The sequence below is a fragment of the Gallinula chloropus genome (genome assembly GCF_964237585.1).
Source record: "Gallinula chloropus genome assembly, chromosome: 3".
Taxonomy (NCBI): domain Eukaryota; kingdom Metazoa; phylum Chordata; class Aves; order Gruiformes; family Rallidae; genus Gallinula; species Gallinula chloropus.
In genome coordinates, this window is record NC_140087.1 from 27,157,887 (window position 1) to 27,179,235 (window position 21,349).

Consider the following 21,349-nt stretch of genomic DNA (forward strand, 5'->3'; position numbering starts at 1 on the left):
CGTGAAAACAGGCTGAGAAAGTTGGGCTTGTTCATCCTAAAGAAGAGAAGGCTTCAGGGAGTCCTTACAGCAGCCTTCCAGTACCTGAAAGGGGGCTACAGGAAAGCCCTCCTCTGGCTGCTTACAAGGGCATGGAGTGACAGGGCAAAGGGCGGTGGGTTTAAACTGAAAGAGGGTGGATTTAAATTAGATCTAAGGAAAAAAATACTCACTGTGAGGAAGGTGAGACACTGCAACAGGTTGCCCTGGAAGCATTCAAAGCTAGGTTGAATGGGCAACCTGGTCTAGTGGAGGGTGTCCCTGCAGAGGGTTGGAACTAGACAATTTTGAGGTCCCTTCCAAACCAAACCAGTCTGTGATTCCATGATTTCTTGATTCCTATATTGGAATTAATTAACTATGGTTTTAATGTGGCTTGCAGTGTACCTACCATCTATGCATATATTCCATTAGCAGGTGATCTTGTTGTGACTGGATTTTCCTCTCAGCATTCTCAAACATTGCTTCTCTGTTGCCTCCAGTGCTCAGAAGTCTCTTTTCCAGCATGCAGCAGGCCTGAAAACCTCCAAAAGAAATATTTGTATTTGAGATGTCTGGCAGAGAGGGCTTAGTCAGAAGAACAATACTTTTGTCAGATACCAATAGTAATTCATTGTCCAGGAACAGGCACATGAAATAGCTGAATGTTTTCATTGCCAGAAAAAACACAATCTGCTGCCCGGCCCAGGCTTCACTCAGCATAGGAAAGAGACAAGTCCTGCTGCAAGGGTAAGTCCTTTAAGGAGCCCTACGCTCAGCTCAGCCCTCCTGGTATTGCTGAAAGACACGACCGTTACAAGAAGAGAGAGGCAGCCCATCAGCAGTAACGGATCCTTCATTCTTGTGCTCTCAAAAAATGGAGAAGTACTTGCAGATACTTAAAAATCCATGTGGAAACGAGAGGGGGTGTTAAATTCTGTCACTAAATTCTGAAACACGGTTTTAAAAACTGGCTTTCAAATAAAGTCAGCTGCTTAGCTGCAGCTGTAAGAACAGCAACTTGAATTTGCTTGTAGGTAAGCAGAGGAGGGGAGGCAGCTGACTGTTCCCAGACCCCCGCAGCAGTCAAAGGCTGAGCGTACAGCAGGGGGTTCGGCTGCTTTGAACAGGGTCTGGAGGGAGGGCGGGAGGGTTGCGCGGTTCATTACTGGACAACCCCCGCCATCAGGTGTGCAGGAGCTCTTTCCGTTCACAGCAGGTGAGGCAACACAGGCAAGGGCATGTGAGCAAGTAGGGGAGAAACAGTAGCGATAAAGGGAAAAGGAAGATGAATGCTTTAGAAGGACCTCTCTAAGCAAACTCCTCGGATTTATTCACTGGGAGACTTTTCAGAGCTGTTCTCTGTATGTTTTCAGGTATTGAAGAAGGGAGAGAAAAGCCAAAATTGGACTGAACGATTGAGGCAACGTGAAGGATTGTTTATGGCTCCATGGAAGATTTCTCATCCCCAACAGAGGATGGCATGGAGAGGAATCTTTTGGAAAGGAGGAAGTTTAATGGGCCCTCTGTTCAGTGCAAGGAAATTTTGGGGTTTTATATGGAAGGAAAACGATTTTAGCTAAGAATAATGATTTCAACCTCCATGCTTGCATGTGACATACACATATAAGATATACATTTATCCCCACAGCATTCTCAACGTGCGTTTCTTACATCAAAAAAGTCATTAAATCATTAAGTCATTAAATCTTTTCACTTCCACCAAGAACAATGAGTCCGTTCTCTGTATTGTTTGAGAAAAGCTTAACCAGATAGGTCTAATATGGGGAAACAAAACAATCCTATGTATTTCCAAGAACAGTGTAAAAATACAGTAGAAGTTAATTGCATGAATGTATCCGAAGAAGAATTCAATCTGACTGCAATATTAATGTAACACTATGTAACAGCTGCCTTAAATCGGTCATGTTAATAATTCTATCAGCCCAGTAAAATCTTACTCGCTGTGTTAGACTATCTGAAAGTGATCCAACTTTTCTTAAATAAAGAAGGCCTAAATAAAGATCAAATCATCCCTGTGTTTCTGTTTCTTCATGCTGAAATCCTAGATGAATTGATTGTATTTGAATGATATATTTTCAGGTTTTCCAGTGTCAAGTGCAGGTGATGTTATTTCTACATGAGGATTTGTCTTCTTACTTTCTTAGTACAGGACTTGATGCTGCATTTTCAAGTTGTAAGTTCTGAGTAGATGGGCTGAGCCATTAGTGTAGTACCAGACAGAACATTTAAACCTTACTTCAAGACAGCACGTAAGCAAATGTTTGAGGTTAAACGTACAGCTGTTTGTAGTAGGAATTCAGTTGCAAAATATTAGCAATCGTTTCAACTCAACAGGATTCTATTTAAGTATCCGACTTGAAGAAATTCAAACAGGCAGAACAATCATCTAGAATTAAAATAAAGTGAAGGGAATCATTTTCAGCAAGATACTGTTTATTAAAAAGTAACTTTAACATCCGGATGTATTTGTATTCACAATAGAGATTCAGGAGTGTATTCAGATGTGTATCTTGTCACTTGTTAATGTGTCATTTTTATTAAAGGGGTTTCTGCAGAGTTTTGATATGACTTAACCGTGTTTCTGATCTAGAAGAGTTCTGGGAGAAGCTAAACCCATGTGACCCATGACATGCCTCCACAGTACTTTTTAAAATGTATTTGTATTTATGTATACACTATCACAGGAAACAGTGCACAAGTTTAACAATGTCCTTTTGGTTGGTTTCCTTCAAAGATCAGGTTTCTGTGACGATACTGGCTTTGTGACCAGCTGTCCTCTCAATCATTTTTAACTTGTTAGGTCAGAGTTACGCAGATCTCTAAGCGAGACAACTCGCTAAGAAGTTCATGGAAACAAGTTGCCAGACAAAGAAGGAGGAGTTCCTGTGATGGCCCTGTAGAGGGAGTTTGGACAGGACATGCAAAACCAGCAGAACCGGGAAGCAAATTGGCTGCAGGCACATGGCCTTGATTAGGGACACTACGTTCTGCCAGACCCGAGCTGCGCGGTACGAATGCACAGTGATGCTGCAGCCTGGTTACTCTATAAACAGGTAACCAGGGCTTGATTGTCACAGATGGTTCTTACTGGAGGTGACAAGGTCTCTGATACTTGCAACAGGCTTTAAAACATGCATTCGGTCATGTATAGTGGTCTAGGAGCTATTTAAATCACTGCTTCTTTCTGAAAGCTGTGGTAGCGCAGGAAGGTGCTGGTGGACAGAGAGCATACTGAGGAATTTAGCTGTTCTTCCCAACAGCAGCAGTGGTAACAGATGTCACATTATGAGATGTTAGCAACTGTGGCTTAGGATGAGAAGCACAAAGCACAAACCCTGATGACTTGTTTTTCATTTGAGGAACCTGTATAACCCATGCTCTGCTGTTAAGCCTAGGACATCTGTGCAACTTTATTTTTTAAATTTTGGGAGGGATTGTTTCCTTCACTGAATTCAGGAATTCATTCTCAGGGAAAGGATGTGCTAAATAACAAGGAGAAATGCTGAAATGCCATGCAACTGTACAATTTTGATAGAGCACACTCCTAACATCTCTTCTGTATTTATTGTACCACTGAATGGCCAAGACCTCAAAAACTGGCTGTTGATGGAAAGATTCCTCTTCCTCGGTAAGTTTTGCACCTCCTCAAAATAATGTTTTCTTCTAATAATTTGGGTAATGTTGGAACTATAGCAAGAATATAAAGAAAACAGAAAGATCAGAGATGACAATTGCATGACTGAATCCATAGGTAGGTGTCTGAGTGAAATAAATCTCCCTTTCAATCAAATCAAAGTGTTGTCTTTCATATCTGTGAATTTGTGAACATTCAGCACATCAAAAAAGTAACTACCAAGGGGTTGAGCCCCTGAGGCTGGCAGAGCTAACAAAAGGCAATATATGTGACACAAACTGTGGTGGGTTTTAGTTGGTTTGAGGAAATTTACAGTATTCCAAGAAGGTTTGAGCTTTATTCGTCTTAGTGAGATCTCAAAAAGTTCTCCACCTTCTATGAGCTTTGAGTCATCGTATTTAAAGTCAAAAACATTCTAGAGCATTAAATCCAGCCTATGATGTATGAACCATGATATAAATAACTTAGGGGCCTGTGTACCCTGAGAGCACTCTTCTAGACTGTGTTCATTCCCTTTAGAATTACACAATCCATCATTCTTAAGAAAGATGATGGATGAATGATGACTAAAGTAAAAGTCACTTGTAAGCTTGCCAGATTTCAACCATCTTGGCTGAAACTGTCCCTGAAAGGTATTTCTCTTGGGGAAACTATTTTTTTGGTGGAAAACTTTTTGTCAGAACAAGTCATCTATTTCCAAGTGCAAGTCTGATGAAAAAAAAAAAAAAATCATGTCTAGTAAACTTTTCTCTACTTTTCTCTTGCTGTGGAACTGGGACTTTAGAAGAAGGATAGCAGTTATGTTAGTGACAGTTCTGTATTTATGGGGAAAATCTGTTTGTGTTTGTCCACAAAAATACGGCTGCACTTCCCTGTAGTGTGCAGGTAATTCTCCAAAGTGTTTTCAGCTTTAGGAATGATCCATCTTGTGGCTAAACAGGGTTTTGCCTACTGGTCCTGATCTGTTGACCTTCTCCAGGCCTGATTACCAAAGACACACACCAGAATGTGGACCCCAACTTTGGTTTCCATGTTTTGTCAATACCTCCCCAAAACTGATGCAAACAGAGCTGAAGGAAGGAAAGCTTTGATGAAAACCTGAGCAATGAGAGTAAGTTCTAGATGAGGAAACTAAGTGTAAAATCTCTTGCTTTTCTCTTGAGGGCTGCAGTAAAATTAAATTAGTAATGTTTGTTGAGTATGTCATAGCTGCAATGATAAACCATGTAGAATACTCGGTGAAGGAGTCATTACTTTTCTTGTCAGAGAAGAATATAGCATGCAGTAAATAAGGCAGACTGCCACACCTTGAACCACAAGGAGAAAACAAAATACAGTTTCATCATTCAGTGAGCACCATCCATCATGTGTTATGAATGAGGCATAGGAAAAAATATTGTGTGATCATCTAATTAAAGGCAATATCATAATTCATGCTCACAAGGGGCCAAATTAAGGTTGAACAGACGGCCTTAATTCTGACATTACCTCACTCTTGAATGCCTGACTTTGCAATCTTAATAATACTCTCTTGACTTAGTATGGAACATAAAGAACAGGAGATTTTTATTTTTTAAAGCTGGTTAGAAAGTCTAGCCACAGTCTTGCCATGAATTTCAGTATGACTGTATGCCCTATTTGGCTTTAGAAAGCTCGTCCTCGCTCTCTGCGTGCATTTAGCTGCCCCAAAACATACACGCACAGTTCCCATACCACCCTGGTACAAGGAAGTTGCCATAATTTGCAAACTTTTGCCACAATTTCAGAATTAAAATCATTTTAGTCTGTGATTTAGCTTGTGTGTGCAATCAAACCATAGCTTGCTGCCTCTCTATAGCAACAGTTGCTTTATTTTAAAGGAAAATGACAAATATTTTCCCTAATTTTACATTGATTCTTTGCTTCTTTGCCTGCATGAGTAATAATAGTAACTAAATTACCACCAGTGCACGTCAAAGCCCCTTGGACACTGTGTGGAAACTGAAAAATGGCTAACCATTCCCCAGGCTCCCACGTGGCAGTTAGTAATGGCAGTGCATAAGGCATATGCTGCTTGTTTCATTTGTCCTGCTGAATTTGCTAATCAACGACTGTTTGAAATCCTAGCAACCGTTTCCTCTTGGCCTTTGATTTTCTAGGGAGATTGGTCAGTCTGCAGAGCTCTGATAAACATTCTGGTTGCCTTTGAAGTCTTGGACAAAACTAGACTGAATACCAAAAGGATTTCTAATCTAACACTTGGGTTACAGTGTAGTCCTGAAGAGACCATCGACTAGAGAGAGGTAAGAATTACTGAGGTAGGTTTGGGAGTAAAGGAGCCGAGTGGCAGGAGACAGGTAGGTGAGGTCAACCTCTGGATGCAGCTTTGGAGGAGTTACAGGACTAGCCCTGCCTTTTAATGCTCCCGTGTTTCATGTAAACAGGGGCAAATACCAGTGACAGGTACTTTCCATCAGCAGCAACAAAAGAAAGCTCCTCATCAAAAAAAGTACTGCATGCTAGATAGGTCCTCTCTGTGAGGGTATCCCAGCTGCTCTGCTCCCCTGGTTCAAAACTTCACTGGCTGCTGTAGCCACTTAAACTGGGGTGACAGGCAGGGAAGGAAAGAAACTGGGGAGTTACCACAGATACTTGGGGTGCAGTGTTTGTCCCAACATGTTTGTAAGTGGTGTTAAAAGTGCTGATGCCATCAGTGTGTCTGACTGCTGCATTAAACTGCAGTTTAATAAAAACAAAGCAGTGTTTTACTGTGGCAGAAGTCCCAGGAAGAAAAGCATTTGCAGGTTTGACAGGTCAACTTTCTACAGTGGCAGTGATCTCCCTCTGGTCCTGAGGCAAGAGGAGCAAAGGGGAAATGAAATTATCCTGGAAAGTAAGAAGATGGAGCAGTTGACATCTGCTTAGAAAGGTACTTAGGCAGCCGCTGAACTCAAAGGCTGCACACAGGTGCCTTTCAGCACAGGGACTTTGCTGAGTGAGGGGACAAGTGGACTTTGCAGGTGGGATGCTTTCTGCAGCTCTTCTAATGACGTAATGAAACGAGAGAGCTTTTTGTGCTTGAGGTGAAAATAGGTCTTTTGAGCATAGTGACTTCTTCTTACTTGTATTATTAAGTAACTGTTAGGAAGAACAGAACCATCCAATTTACAGGCCATAAACATCAAGTATATTTCATGTATATTCTCCAAAATAAGCAATTTTATTTTTATCAAAAATGCATTCTGCTTTGTTCAAGTAACAGATGGAAATCAATGAATGTTAATGTAACCCAGAAGAGCAAATTGTAGTCTTATTCCCTTAAGTGCCCTTCTCTTGTTCAGACCACAGCTGTAGAGGGATTGGAACCTCAACACAATAAACGCCAGTATGGGAATTTGAAAGGTAGGCCACAGGCTTTGTGCCCCACTGGAAGAGGTATTTGCTGTTCCTGAGAGATGTTTAAAATGAGGTAGAAGTAAAATAGCATGTTTTTCATATAATTCACATTGCATCTAGTCACGGTGTGCAAGTCCAGCATTTTATATATAGCCTGTGTATTAAAAAATAAACATCTACCATTAGGCTGGAGAAGTATCTCTGCAGCCTGCATTCCAAATATAGAGAGCACTGTGGTACAGTCAGTACCAGGACACAATACCTTTTTTAATTCACAGATAGCCCCCACTGTATGTATGTTGTGCTCACAGAAGTTAAACACACACTTGCACACGGGTGTACACACACACACACACACACACACACACACACACACACACACATATATATATGAAGACACACATGATCTTCTCTACAACAAATAAAGACATTCAGGTGTTAAACAGCAGTTACGTGCTTGAAAAGAAGTCGGGCACTGTGAAAGGTATTGTTCTTCACAGGGGCAGTAATTCCAGTCTAACTCCCAACTGGAAGCTCCTTATGCTCCCCCTTTTCCCCTGGGAGTAAGGCTGGTGAGCTGCCACCACCCTGCCCGTAGGAACAGGGACAATCTACAGCTGCAGCACTGCATTTCTGGGTGTTGAATTCAGTGGGCAGAGCAGTGCCTGGCTAGCTCTCTGCACAGAGTTGGCTTAGCTTATTTGCTATGTAAAATAAAATAAATTGCTCTTATTTAATAACAGTTCCTACTTTGGCTTTTAAGTTTACACCTGACGGATGTAATAGGATAAAAGAGGGGAGAGGTCACCCCTCTTGTGCTACTGGCATTAAGCTGCAAACCATTTTCACCAGAGGTGGCTTAACAGAACGGAGTGTTATTAGTCATAGAGCAGAAAGAGGCAATTAAGGACACAATACTTATACAGGCAGCAAGAATGATGATAATGGATAATCTCAACTGCCTGTACATAGTCCAGCCAAAAGTCACCATGGGACAAGTTATACAGCAGGAATGTCTTGAATGGTTTTGTTCTTGGAATGAGCAGCTGCCGAGTACGCAGAAGCAGGGAGGGCTCTCAAAGGTGGATGAAGTTGAGGAGCTCATTGGAGATGTAACCCCATCTGAACCATTAAGCCATAGTGACCATGATATAATCACCCTTCCCAGGGGCACTAGGGTACTGAAACTTTGTACAGTGTCCCTAAACATTGCCAAGGAGTGTGGGGGGTGGGGAGGGCAGGGGGGGGACAGGAATGTGAGTGGGGAGAAAGATAAAAAAAGTTGCCATCATCTGAAGGCAACTTGCCTCCAGCAGCCTGTTACACAAAGGACAGTGGAAGCTTCTGCCACCCAACAGCAATGTTTTGCAGTGAGTGCTCATGAGACGGCTCTGGGGAGCTGTGTAGAAAAGAAGGCAACCATGAGAAGATAAATTAAGCTGGTTAGAAAAATCACCTTGCTTAGGTGTAGCCCACAGCTAAGTGCATTTCTAGTCCAAAGCGCTCCATCAAAGTGCATTTTGGTGTCTCTCTGCCAAGACCATGGAGTTATGCAGGATTTTAAGCCCATTACTTGGAGAAGGAGCTACTGAGGCCAACTCTTATGTAGAAATGGTGCCAAGGACAGCACAGTATGTAAAATCCCAGGTCTGAGGAAAAAAAATATGTAGACAAGTGATGGTATATTGTGATACTTTCAATGTCAGAACCACTGCTGGGATAGGCATAATTAGAGGCATACACATACACACATATGTGTGTGTATATATATATATATGTGTGTGGCATGATATATATATAGTGATATGATTATATTCTGACTATTTCTAGTGTTAGGGAGTTTTTGGAGGGAGCCACAATACTGAACAGGCAGTAAGCTCATCAAAAGGTCCACTGACTGGCCTGTGGTATGATTAAACCAAGAACACTGCAAAGGTGGCTTTGCTGCAGTGTTGCAGCATCCCATTTGTGGCAGCCCGTGGCTTAGCCCTGGGCAGCGTGCTTTTCCTTCGGTGGGAAGTGCACGTAGCCCAAACCTTCCCAGGGGTTAGACAGACTTCAGCTGAAAATGGGGTATTTTGCTCTGCTTGTGACCTCAGTGACATACATACTGACAGGTGCTATAGGCATGGTTGGCATCTGTGTCTGAGGATTTCAGGCTAACTCAAAGCAATAAAAAAAAAACCAAACCAAAAGAAAAAAGATGTAAGGCTTTGTTTAATAGAGCATTAATTATGCAGGTACTGGAAGATTTCAGCACTTTTACTCAGAATTTAGATTCTGCTGGATATACTTAATTTTTTAAACCCCTCTCCATTCTGCAGTTTACACATTTGCATAGCGTAGGACTACTGTCAGGCACATATATCTGCAGATCTGGGGCATGAGCTGTTCTCATCATTTCAGTGGGATAGAGAAAACAGTTCAAAGGAGGAGGATGGGGGAAGGGAAGCATTTCCATATCTTTTTTTAAGGAATCATAAAGACACACAGGCAAGAGTGTCAATCATAAGACATATTTCTCTCTTTAATATTGTCAGGAACACAAAAGTTCACAGAGCACATGTGTGAGAGGGTGCTGCGCTGCCTTGACTACATGATCTGCATGATACATGTCAGGAGATGGGAATGTTGCTATGGCAATTCTTCCCTTTCCTGAATACTAAGTTGATGAAGAAGCCAGTCCACAATCAGGCAGGCTCACTTATGAACTTGCCTGCTTGGAGATGCTAAATACTATTTATAGTTCCTCTTGAAAGGAGATAGCATTTTCTGCCCTGACCTGTTAAGGCCCCATGCCCCAGACCTCCTGATTCCCAGGGCCTATGTGACTAGGAAGCTGCTGAAGGCAGAGATGGAACTGTATTTTGTGCTGAAGACTGTTGGGGTTTTCCCTCAGCTCATACAGTTTCCAATTTCCAACTTGCTAAGAGGACAGGGTCTTTCTACATTTCCAAAAGTCATCATGCTGTTTTGTAAAGCTCTGGATCAGGTAATCCATAAATCTTTACTTTCAATCTGCAGAGGGAGAAGCAATGACAGAGGGGCTGGAAGCCTGTTGGTTCCCCCTACCAACTTTTTAACTGGGCAGCCCTTGGACTCTGCCCATGCTTATACTATTGAGCCTTTCCCACTGCGTTATGTCGGTACCACGATGGGAAAGCGATGCCTTTACCAACTGCTCTCCTAATTACATCTTTGATTTCCCTTGGAAATAGCATTCTGTTTTGCTTCCTGCCCTAAAAATCAATATATCTTTGTGGAACCAAAGCAATAGGCAGACCCAGTGCAGAGGTGGCAAACTGCAGTAGATGCAGTAATTCTTCTATTACGGAGATTCCCATTGTCCAGATCCTCTCATGTTGTCTAGTAGCGGGCTCTGATTTCAGTTATTTTCCTTTTACCCAACTTTCCTTTTGTAGAGTGGAATATTCCCTGCTAGGAAAACTCCACATGTTTGATTCAGGCTAAAGTCTGGGGGAGATTTTCTAAGATGGCTCGTGCACTCACTAAAATGAAGATAAGGAAAAACAGACCCTACTGTCCATATTTTAAAAAGCTAATTTAAATTAGTTGATCACGCTGGTTTTATTTGGGGTTTGGGATTTTTGGGAGGTTTTGGGGATTTTGTTTGGTTTTGGGTTGGTGTGTTTTTTGGTCAGGATGGATACTGCTCTAGGGAACTTTGCAGGAAGGGAAGATGTAAAAGCCATAGATGAGACAGGACAACACAGGATGAGAGAAGGAGAATCTGAAGGTTGCTCTGCAGAACCGGATGCTCTGCTTACATGCAGGATGCTGGGTAAGTTTCTTAATTTTACCACTTCACAGTTGGCCAGTAACTTCTTTTTTACAGTTTTAAATGTTTTTTTAGCTCCTTCCATGGGCTCTAAGAGTACTAAAACAAATGAGTTCTGAAAGAGCAAATGAGCAAGGCAAAAGGTATCATTGAAAATGATGGCAATCTGCATACCAAATCACTCCAATACCCACCTCAGAGGAAGTGCCCAGCATATGGATTTACTTGATGCTTCAGTGTCCAGTTATAGAGTAACAAAGCCCACAGAAAATGTAACTATCTGTCACGGAGAGAAACATGAGCAAAACAGCAATCAAAGAGAAAGTTTATGTCAAGTTTAATATGTGTGCACAAATTTCAGTAACACTTACTGAGGTGTCTCAGAAGTCACAGGTTGGGATACGTCCTGAGGCATCCACAAATACAGGACAATTTTGGAAAGTGCAGGAGCAGGTGTTCTCCAGAGAAATGGGCCTTCCTGACATGGCATTCTCTGTAGGAATAAGAAATGAATGGAAGGATTTCAAATTTAGGGCTTACCTTTGAAATGCATATGCAGGCATAATTTAGACCCCCTCCTCCCCCCCCAAAAAAAAAAGTCTTTGACTTCATGATTTATTTTGTGCCCGGTTTCTACCACGCTCATCAAGAGGCAATTGCTCAGTCCAGCTGGTCTGAGGTTTTTGATACCCATTTGACTCAGGCAGAGCTTCAAACCACAGTGGCCAGTATGGAGACATCAAGTTTCCCCAGTGCGAAGGACACGAGGAGTGAACAGCATCTACTCCTTCAGCGGGATTAACACAGTGAGGCCGCTTAGCAATTTGCAACCACCCAGACCTGGGATTCTTAAACCGTGGGCTTTCTTCCCTCTTTTCCAACTGAGCTCATTTTGTTTCCAGAGGTTTAAAGGATGAACTTGAGAAGCCACCCCTGCTGCAGGTACTTTCCACGTTTCTGAATAAGCAGGCCAAGAAAAACAGCAGATGAAGATAATTTTCCTGCAGTGTTTTGCACCAGCTAGAAAAGATGATGACCTGCAGCAGAAAAATCGCTGACAATTTTAGTATACAGCACAGCTCACCCTGCTGAAAGGGGGACCAGCATACGCTCCTTTCTGATGGGCAGCATCACCATGCCTCCGGGTTGTGATGTCGTGCTGCAGCTTGCCCGGAGCAGGTGTGGATGTTGCATCCAGAAGGATGGAAAAAGCCTGGAAAAAAAGGATGGAAAAAAATTTCCCTAGTCAAGGAGAGCCTTTTACCTCATGCTGCTAAAAACTGTTCATGACCACAAAGCATCACCTGGAAGGTGACCGTGAGAGCTTCCTTGGCCACGCTGTTTGCAGGCTGCCTGACTCTAATGACTGCAGCACTTTGCTTTCCCCACCAAAGCAGAGAATCATTTGCCCATCCCTGGAAGAACTCCTCAGCACTTACAGCCATAAAATACCACAAGAGTAAAAAGATTTATTCAGAAAGAGGGTGTGAATCCAATTAGAGCAAAATAAACAGTCTACATGACACATTTCTTTCTCACCTCTGCAGAAACCAATCTAGCTAATCCCTTTGTGTTGTAACAGGAAAATAATCGATACCTTACTAGTCCACAGCCAGCATCAGAGGATGCAGGCAGCAAACACCAGCTGTCCGGGCCTCCAGCCCATCCAGCTCTGCGTTTGTTACTGTGAGCCAGCAGCTTCCTTTGGTGCGTCCTCAAACTTTCTGCCGTGGTGCCTACACACAAGCACTGACTCGGGGCCACATCTCATTTTCTTATTCCCAAATAAGCATTCTGCTTTGCTGCCGTGATGTGGGTTTCCTAAATAAGACGATTTTCTGGGAAAGAGATCTTCTTGTGTGCTCTCCAGAGGAGACAGTCATTTCTTTCGGCACGCGTGGCGTTTGCACAGGCTGCACTGACATCCTGTGGCTCCGTTTCCCTGCCTGGAAGGAGTGCAAAGGGATATCTTCTCCCCAGCCATTGATCCCCGGAGCATCCCCCTCTGCTCCCTGCGGGTCACTGATGCACCATCCAAACCCTCTGGGAGGGGAAGGTACACCTGGCCCCTTGATGGGTCCAGCATTGGCTCCTGCCCACTGTGGCAGGCTGGCAGACACAGGACCTGACCTCACAGCAGTCCTACTCACACAGACATCAACAGCCTGGGGAGCGCGTGACCATCCTCCCCCAAGGGCTTTTTTGGTGTCTCCTGAATCACTTCTCACAGCAGCAGGGCTGGGCAAGGATGAGCTGTAGCGATCCATGGCTGGGTGGGGTGTTGCTGGAAGGGTGGGAGCTTTTTTAAGGGAAAATTTATGAAAATCCCTCCACTCCCCCCAACCTCTGCCCACCAGGACTTCAGGTAGAGCCTGGACAGCATTCACCCACCATACATGTTCCCAGCACAGAGCCCAGCCATGGGGCACCCAGGGTCCACAGCAAACCGCGTCCCCCAGCCTGGGCTCAGACACTGCCCTGTCAGAAGTAGAGTTTAATTTTACCTTCCCCCGGGGAATAGCATTAATCTGTAACTTTTTAGGCATCACTCGATCAGCTGAATAACAGCTATTAGCTTTGGACTCTAGGCATTTTTATGAGATATTAGTTCCAGGGCTTGTGGTTTGGCATAGAAAGCGTATTATTCACACACAAAACAACTGCATTAAAATAACATTAGGAATCTGGCTTAAACTGACAAAACCTAGGAAACTCAGAATTAAGGCTGAAAGTATGTCCTTAACTCACCCACCACGTGCCTGGTAGGGCAGCTTGAGCAGCAGGTCAGACCCACTGGCTGTGACCCCTGCCATGCTCCCTTCCCTGCTTCCAGGGAGGAAACAGGGCTGCATCTTGACCATGGGTCCCACCACCCCTTGGGAGCAACAGCCCATCTTGGTGCCATGGAATGTTTGTGCTGCCAGACAAGGCTTGGAAGTTAAGCGTAAGGCAGCTCTTTTCTGTGTGTCTCTACTTAGAGAGACGGGTTTCCTCCACTGTCACCAGCATCACCGTGGTCAGAGCAAAAACTGCTAAGAAAGCAAGGCAGGTTGAAGAGGAATTTGTGCAGCGTGTGGTCAGGAGACAGATGTGAGCCGGACGAGCAAATCCATGTGGTGCCTGGCTTTGACCTGCCCTTGATTTGCTTTCATTGATCAAAGTACCACAGCCGGAACGAACGCAGCCAGTGCAGTGACTGCCGGTGCAGGCCAGGCCCAGTCCTCAGCTGCCGAGGCTGGCTGGAGGTAAGGCCAGGCCCGAGGGGAGCAGATGGGCCTTTCTCAAACCGGACCGGGGAAAATCCTTGGCCTGGAAAACACCTTCTAATGTTCACTTGTAGATCACCTTACTGAGAGGGGACCATGGCCAAGAAGTAGCACAGGGACATGGGTTGCTGTCACTGGAGCTGAGGGGCTAAGGGATCTCGTCTACAAGATGTGCCGAAGGGCTCCCCTTTCACGGGGCCTTCGATCGAAGAAGCCATGCCACATGGGAATAAATTTGTGTCATAATCATCCAGTGGCTGAACAATAAAGGAGGGTCTCCAAAAGCACCGTGTGTTGGGTCAAAAAAATGCCAGTGCTGTGGGCATTCCCAGTCCAAACATCTGCTGCGCTCCTGTTGTTGTCCCAAAGCCCTGTCCTGGGTCACAGCACACAAACATCAAAATGCTCATCTGGCCACTGGCTTTCCAGAAGGTGTAGCTGAGCTGTGGAAAAGATGATCTCAGCTGCAGCTTTTTCCCTGCAAAAGCAAACAAATGACAGCAGCAGTCTCAGTAGTATCACAGTGCTCATCCTCCAAGAGAAGAATCACCACACAGGTTCCTTGGGCCCTTGGGAAGGACCAAGCTGCCTACTCTTGGTGATAAACTGGTATGGCTCATTTTAAGATTTTTTTTCCCCTACAGCCAAGTATTTCCCTCCAGATTGCAGTTAAATCGTCTCCTCCAAAAGCACATTTGAAATGAACTTCACTACTTCTTCTCTACTCCTTCCTTTTATTTTTGAGCTCTGCCATTTTGTAGGAAACAACACAAGATGTTCACACATGAAGCATCTCTCAATGATAAAACCACATTAAAGAAAAAAAGAAACCCAGAAAGTAACAGCCAAATTGTTCAAATTGCGAGCTTGTCACACTGCTCAGCAAAAAGGGGTGCACCTTAACCATATTGGTGTGATTTTTCCCTCTCAGTGAGGTGAGAAAGACATTTGTTATTCCCATCTTGGAAGCAAAACAAATAGAAAAATGATTTCCTTTCCCAGCAAAGGGAACGCAGCTGAACTTAGCTCTGTGCTTTTTATTTGTGTGCCATAAAGCAACACATTCCCTCACTGGCTGGCATTTGCAACAGACCACAAACACAGTACTACACCTGGTACCAAATTTGTGTTTCAGGTCAGAAGATTCTGGTGATAAGATGAAGGGCAATTGTTCTTGTCCCAGAAATGCTTCAGCTAATTTACCACTGAGTAATTCCAGTTTAACTCTTAGGAGGTCTTTTAATGAAAGACAAACATTTTACTTTTTGTGGAACCATCAAACATCACTTGGGACCCCGGCATCAGGCTTCCTTGGTCTTCTTTTAAAGTTGCTGTGTGTCTCCATGTCTCTCAGGGTATAGCTGGTGCCACAGATGCTCCCTGCTTCCAAAAGACAGGTCTGAAACAAATGGGCGCTGCATGATGTAGGGTCTGTGTCCACAACATGCAACGTGTGAATAAACCCTACTGTCTGCTGAGCTTCCTAAAGGGAAAAAAGCTTAACCTAAAAATAGCAAATAGCAAAACCTCCTCTTCACTGGGCCCACCTCATGCCCCAGGGCTGCCATGACCTCATACAGAGCAAACACCCGTGCCTCCCACTTTCTGCAGCCGCGAGGTGCTATATACACAGTGGGGGCCTCCCCTGCACACGAGCATATGCTCGTCCTTTGGATGCCATGAGGAGGCCTGCAGAGCTGTGCCAGGGGGTGTCTGCGGGGTGGAAGGCACATGCAGATGTACACACATACACACTGCATTTACAGACAATGGCAGGAAATAGGTCTGGGTGGGTTTTCAGGGGCCACCTGGAAGGATCTGTTATCTCACCCATGTACACCTGCAGCCCCCACAAATAAATTTTTAGCAGCAAATGAAAAGAGGGTGAGACTCCAGGTGTCTGCATCTTATTAAGCACACTGTGCCCCTTTAAAAATAGGGTTTAAATGGCAAGCAATCGTTTCCATATTAAGGAAGGCTTAAGAATGACTGACAAGATCTGCTTTTGCGGCACTTACTTCTGCCAGTCAAATTACTGAGGATAAGAGTGAATAGTGCATTTTTAGAAAATGTATTTTTAAAGTTGGGCTTTGACTGAACAGTAACTTCATGAGAAGGAGAAGCCTCCCCTTCCCAACTAGCTGTGACTGAAATCCAGCAAATATTAAAAAAAGGCCTAGAAAACTATAAAACAAAAAGGCAGTTTTGCCAAACATGCACCAGCACCCTACACCCTCTTCTCAGGCTTGGGATCAAAGCTGAATGCTTATATCCAAGGGCTGTGATTAACCCTTTCCTCCCACCCTGTCTCTTCATCAACCCCCTACCTCTTCATCTGCTTTTGCTGCCAGGTGGTCTGGCATGCCCTTATCACAGCCTCAAAGGACTCTGCAGCATGGGGGATTGGAAAAACAAACCAAATTCTCCCCCTGAGCCAGGCAGGTAGGTCCCCAGGTGTCTGTCCTCATTATGGAGATTGCTTTGGGAGCTGGATCCAGCTGGCAAGGGTTTCCTGTTGGGATGGCAAAGCTGAAAATGTGAAGCTGGAGGGAAAGTGAGTAGTTGTGGAGTAGAAGTGGCTTTGGGGTTAAAGAGGTGGTGGTAAGTCTTGGGTTTTAAAATTTTGTTGTAGCTTAGTGTTGTAGGATTTTGTTAGTCATGGAAGTGGCAGCACATTTTGGGTATATTCAGGTTTGTTTAGGTTTGGATTTCCCCCCACAGTCCCTCTGTTAAGGGGGCATTATAATCTTGCAAGTGTTGAATTTTGACAAGTTCTAGCACAGGCTTGGGACAGGAAAAAGCCTGGTTTAGGGTTGCTCGAGTCTGAATCTTGTGCGATGTGTGGGAGTTGTGCTCCAGCTATTTTTCTGGTAAGTATATGAGGAAAGGCAGGGAGAGTGGGCAGACCACAGGCTCAGCTTGCTTTTGTGCTAGCAAACAGCACAGCTCTGGCAGAGGAAAAAGGATCTGAAGTGTGAGCGGACACGTTAAAGCAATCGGCAGCTCCTGACAGCATTTTCTTTCTTAGAAATATCACAGACAGCGAGAAGGTGGTTGAGAACATGGGCTGCTGCCACTACCCTTTTGACTGGAAAGAGCAGATACCAACAGGATACAAATAGGAGAAAGAAATTAGATCCAGGATAATTGCAGGAGCTTTAAGGGTCTTGGGGTCCTTCTGTTTCAGTTCTGCCAGTCCCACAGAAGGTCTGTCTTGTTTGATGTGGCTAGCTAGTGCCCTATGGGACAGCCAACCTGTGTGGCTGCTAAGAAGCTTTTACAAAAGGCCCTTTATGTGGCTGGTTATAAGCTCTGCAGTGCTCTTACAATGGCACAGTATTTACTTGGAATTGTTGGGCCAGCTGGACCTTTATGTATACAGCCATGCACCTTCCCAGAAGTCAGCAAGGCATGTGTTTGCACATCCAAGAAAGCTTTGCTTGGAGCGCAGCTCCAGTGTGATTGTCTCAGTGGCTTCCTTCTCCCTTGACTTTGTGTACAGAAGGAGAGGTGTGCTGTGTGAGCCAGCCAAAAATTGCCAAACTCTGCTCTAGGTAGGTTTCAAGGGATCAATAAGTCTTCCAGCTGCACTTATTTAGTGACAAATGGTGATAAACACCAGCTGAGTTAGTTATTGTCTGTAAGACAGCATCCTTGTGTCCGTTGGCTCCTGTTCTCTCTTAGTCTGCTCTTTGCACTGATGGCATCTTCCATACCCAGTGTTGCCTGGGTGCCAGCTGACCGTGTGACCCAGCCACCCCATTGCTTTTCAGTGACAAATTACTACAGCAGCTGCTGGCTGCAGGTGAGTAGCATCACCCAGTTACGTGTCGTGAATCTGCACTGCAGCTGCTGTTTGCTAACAAAGGTACCTAGGAGACTCAGGAAAAAAAGAGAGGCGGGATCTCCCTACACGAGTGAAATAATACTGGGGACCAACTAGAGGAGTCTCAGTCCTTAACTCTGAAGCCTAGTTCAGCTGAGGGCACAGGAAAGCTGGACAAACACAAACGAGCTGCCAGACTTTGGAATTAGCCCACCTCATCCATCCCTATTTCCTTCCATTGCAGGGAGGCTGAAGAAAAATTATGATCATTGAGTCACTCCAATAGCTGCGATCCTGGCTGCCTGCCCCTGCCAGCCTGCACACAACTTGTATGCTAATGTTTGGATTTTAGTGGTGAGAAATGAATGTCAGGCTGTACTCTCTTCATGCACCATTGGACTGTGCTTATGGTCGCTCTTGGCAACACCAAATGATTAAACAGATAAAACCATCAGTCTTTTTATTTCCAAACATTAACCTAACTGCTAATAAAGCACAACCCGTGTCGTCCTTATGGACTCTGCAGAGCTGAGTCACATTAAAAACAGGATCTGAACGCTGGAAAAAGCCTCGTACTTCTTTCCTGTGCTGAGAGGCGATACCTCTCAGTGTGTCGAGCCTGCCTCAGAGAGCTTTGCTTTGGGCTGTAGTGCAAGAGCTGGGGAGGGGAAGCTGACTGGACTGCCAAGGAAAGCCAAGAGGCTGCCACCTGCACGCTTCGGTGTGGGTGCAGTGGGCTGCTGTGCTGGTGTCCCTGATGGATGGACACCTGGATGGCTGTGTCTTCCTCCTCTCCCTCCAAGTGCTCAGCAAGGATCTCCTCTCAGCCCCCCAGGGCTGGTGGGGAAGGTTTGTTCAGGCCCTGAGGAAGAGGAAATGGAGTGATTCTCCCTCTCGGTGGCTGAAGATATTTTTCCCCAAACATCCCCAGGAAAACTGGAGGGGTTTTGTAAATTCATTATGTCACTGAGGAATCTGTTTAATCAGCTGCCTTCCCCTGGAGGCACTTTACACTTAATGAGAGACATGATAGGAGGAATCAAAATTGGTTTACGAGAGTTTAGCCTCAAACCCCCAACTGATGTATTCCTGAGTGTGCTGTAATTTAGAGGAGCAAATGGAGACACTGAGCAGCTCTCATCTCACCCTGTCTGCGGAGGAGGCAAAACGTGAGGCCTCAAGCTCTGTATTGCATCATTCCTTTCCTAGGCATTATCACAATGAATGGCAGAAGCCTCTGCATTACCAGAAGCCTGATCTGTGCTCCTGGTACGACTTGGCAAGGAATCTTGTTCTCCAGTGCATTTTGCCAGTTACACAGCAAGGCAGCTCCTAATTCAGTTTATCTATACGTGAACAGGCTAATTCCAAAAGCAGCCAAATGAGAAACGTCATGTGTATGTGAGAAGGAAGTGTGTGAAGTAGGTAAATAGCGGGACCATGGAGCTGGAATCTGTAGTTCAAAAACCACTGTAAAAAACATTTCACATAAAGGTAACCAGCATGGGAAGAAAGGACACTTGGCTGCCGTCTCTGCTTGCTTGCTTCCCCCAGTTGCCCACGCTATGCCTCGTCCTTTCAATTAACTTGCACCCTGCCTTCTCAGCGTGGTGGGACAGGCTGATGTAGCAGCAGATTCCCCACTGCCAAGTTCTCTGTACGAATGCAAGGTCCTCCAGAAATCTCACTCTGAAGGACTCTGTGGACCTGTGTGAGGTGTTGTGCCCTTAGAAACAGGCAAAGTATTTTATTTCTGTAAAATATTTCCCATGCCAATGCCTCATTAGCCTCCACCTTTCAGCTTTTAAAATTTTTTTCTGAGTAAATAAAGGCCTAAATTATTTGGAAACAGATTTTCCTGTGGTGTAATTGCTGTGCTAGCAACAGCCAAGCATTTTCCATCAAGCAAGGGAGCAACAGGCTCTGCTGGGAGGGGAGGGTGGTTGATTTGGTGCTCACAGGCAATGGCCTCCGGAGCCAGCGCTCCTGCAGAGACGGACTTTTTGTGATGCCACCCTGGGAGCTGGGAGGGGACCAGCACCACTTGCCCCTCAGGTAATTATTGCAGAGATAACCAAAAGTTAAAGCCTTTGAACTGGCTTAATGATGAGCTGTCCTGGATTATGAAGACACTGTCCAAAATCACCCCCCAGAGTTGTCTCTATTGAAAGAAGTGCAAGTTCGTAAGGATTAATCTATGAATTTACCTGCCAACACATGGTAAATAGAACTCCACAGGGAGAAGCCCTACAAGTGGTGGTTTATTACTCATTAGGTATAGCTCATAATACACTTATGTGTAATTGCATGTGTCTCGGATGGAGATATTTAGATTTTATATAGTTGAAACATTGTGGGGTTTTGTGTTAACTTTATAAGATATATAGCTGGGAATAAAAATAGCATTTTTTCACAGAGATGGGATGTAATGGATAGTAAAGGAGATGTACATTCATTTAATTTATTTTACTTTCAGCTGTTATAATTGATAGTCTTTATAATGTACACATATGAGGTTTTTAAATATAAATATGGGTTTGTGAGAGCACTACTTGCCATCAGTCTGTAACACGGTATTTAGAGATTATTTATGGGCTGTTGGTATCTTTCCCATTCTTTTTCTTTTTTTCTTTTTCTTTAAAGTTTGAAAGGACTGAACACAATTTAGCATGGAATTGATTTTACATCAGCTGGTTTTACATGAAAGAATATTACAGTATTAAGGAATTGCATTGTCATCTCTTGCTGTGAAGTTGCATTATGTTCTGTAGCCTTGGCTCACTTACTAAGCCTTCAGTCGCACGCTTAATTGTTCAGCAAATGACACAACATGTGAAGTAATAATACCTATGATGTGATTTGTACCTCTTCAGGCAAAGACACTGAGAACTGGATCATCTGCCTTTGCTCACTGTGCTGCCATGCAGGAGCAACCACAGGATCTGAAATCTGTGGCCAGTTGGGACACACTGAAAATGCGTATCCTGGGCAGAAAAGGTAGGGCTGCTCCATCAGTCAAGCACAAGTGTGAATCACTCTTGTAACTGAGCGTGTCTGTGAGGTATGAGCATAGGCATCCTGCGGCGGACAGACGCTGTGGGGCTCTGAGCCTGGGTGTGCTGGGCAGATCAAGTGGGGTGTGATCACCGACGCTCAGCTTGGGTGCTGTGCGCTCACTCGCTGCAGGGAGCAGGGGTGTGCAGCCAAGCAAGTACCGTCTGACTCCAGTGGGATATAGGTACATTGAGGCAGCAGGACTTCTATGGGAGAAGGAAGGGGAGGGTGGGCAGAAAGAAGTGGGGTTTTCCACTATGAGTTTGCCTGGAAAAGTGAAGCCTTTTGCCAACACAAGCATCAGCTCACCAGTTTCTAGACAGTGGCTAGAAGTGGTGAAGAGCAGAATCTAC

The 21,349-nt window shown here is 44.5% G+C and overlaps 1 protein-coding gene across 2 annotated transcripts in view; it reads left to right on the forward strand.

The window, feature by feature from the left end:
* AIG1 (androgen induced 1) overlaps positions 1-2,038 on the forward strand; it is a 122,842-nt gene extending 120,804 nt beyond the window's left edge. For both annotated transcript variants that reach the window (XR_014617207.1, XM_084262265.1), the window contains one exon: positions 1,395-2,038. Coding sequence is in view for 1 of the 2 variants with exons in the window: in XM_084262265.1 (XP_084118391.1) it covers positions 1,395-1,432 (38 nt within the window). In the remaining variant the exon portion in view is untranslated. The remainder of the gene's footprint in view (positions 1-1,394) is intronic.
* Positions 2,039-21,349: the final 19,311 nt, after the last annotated feature.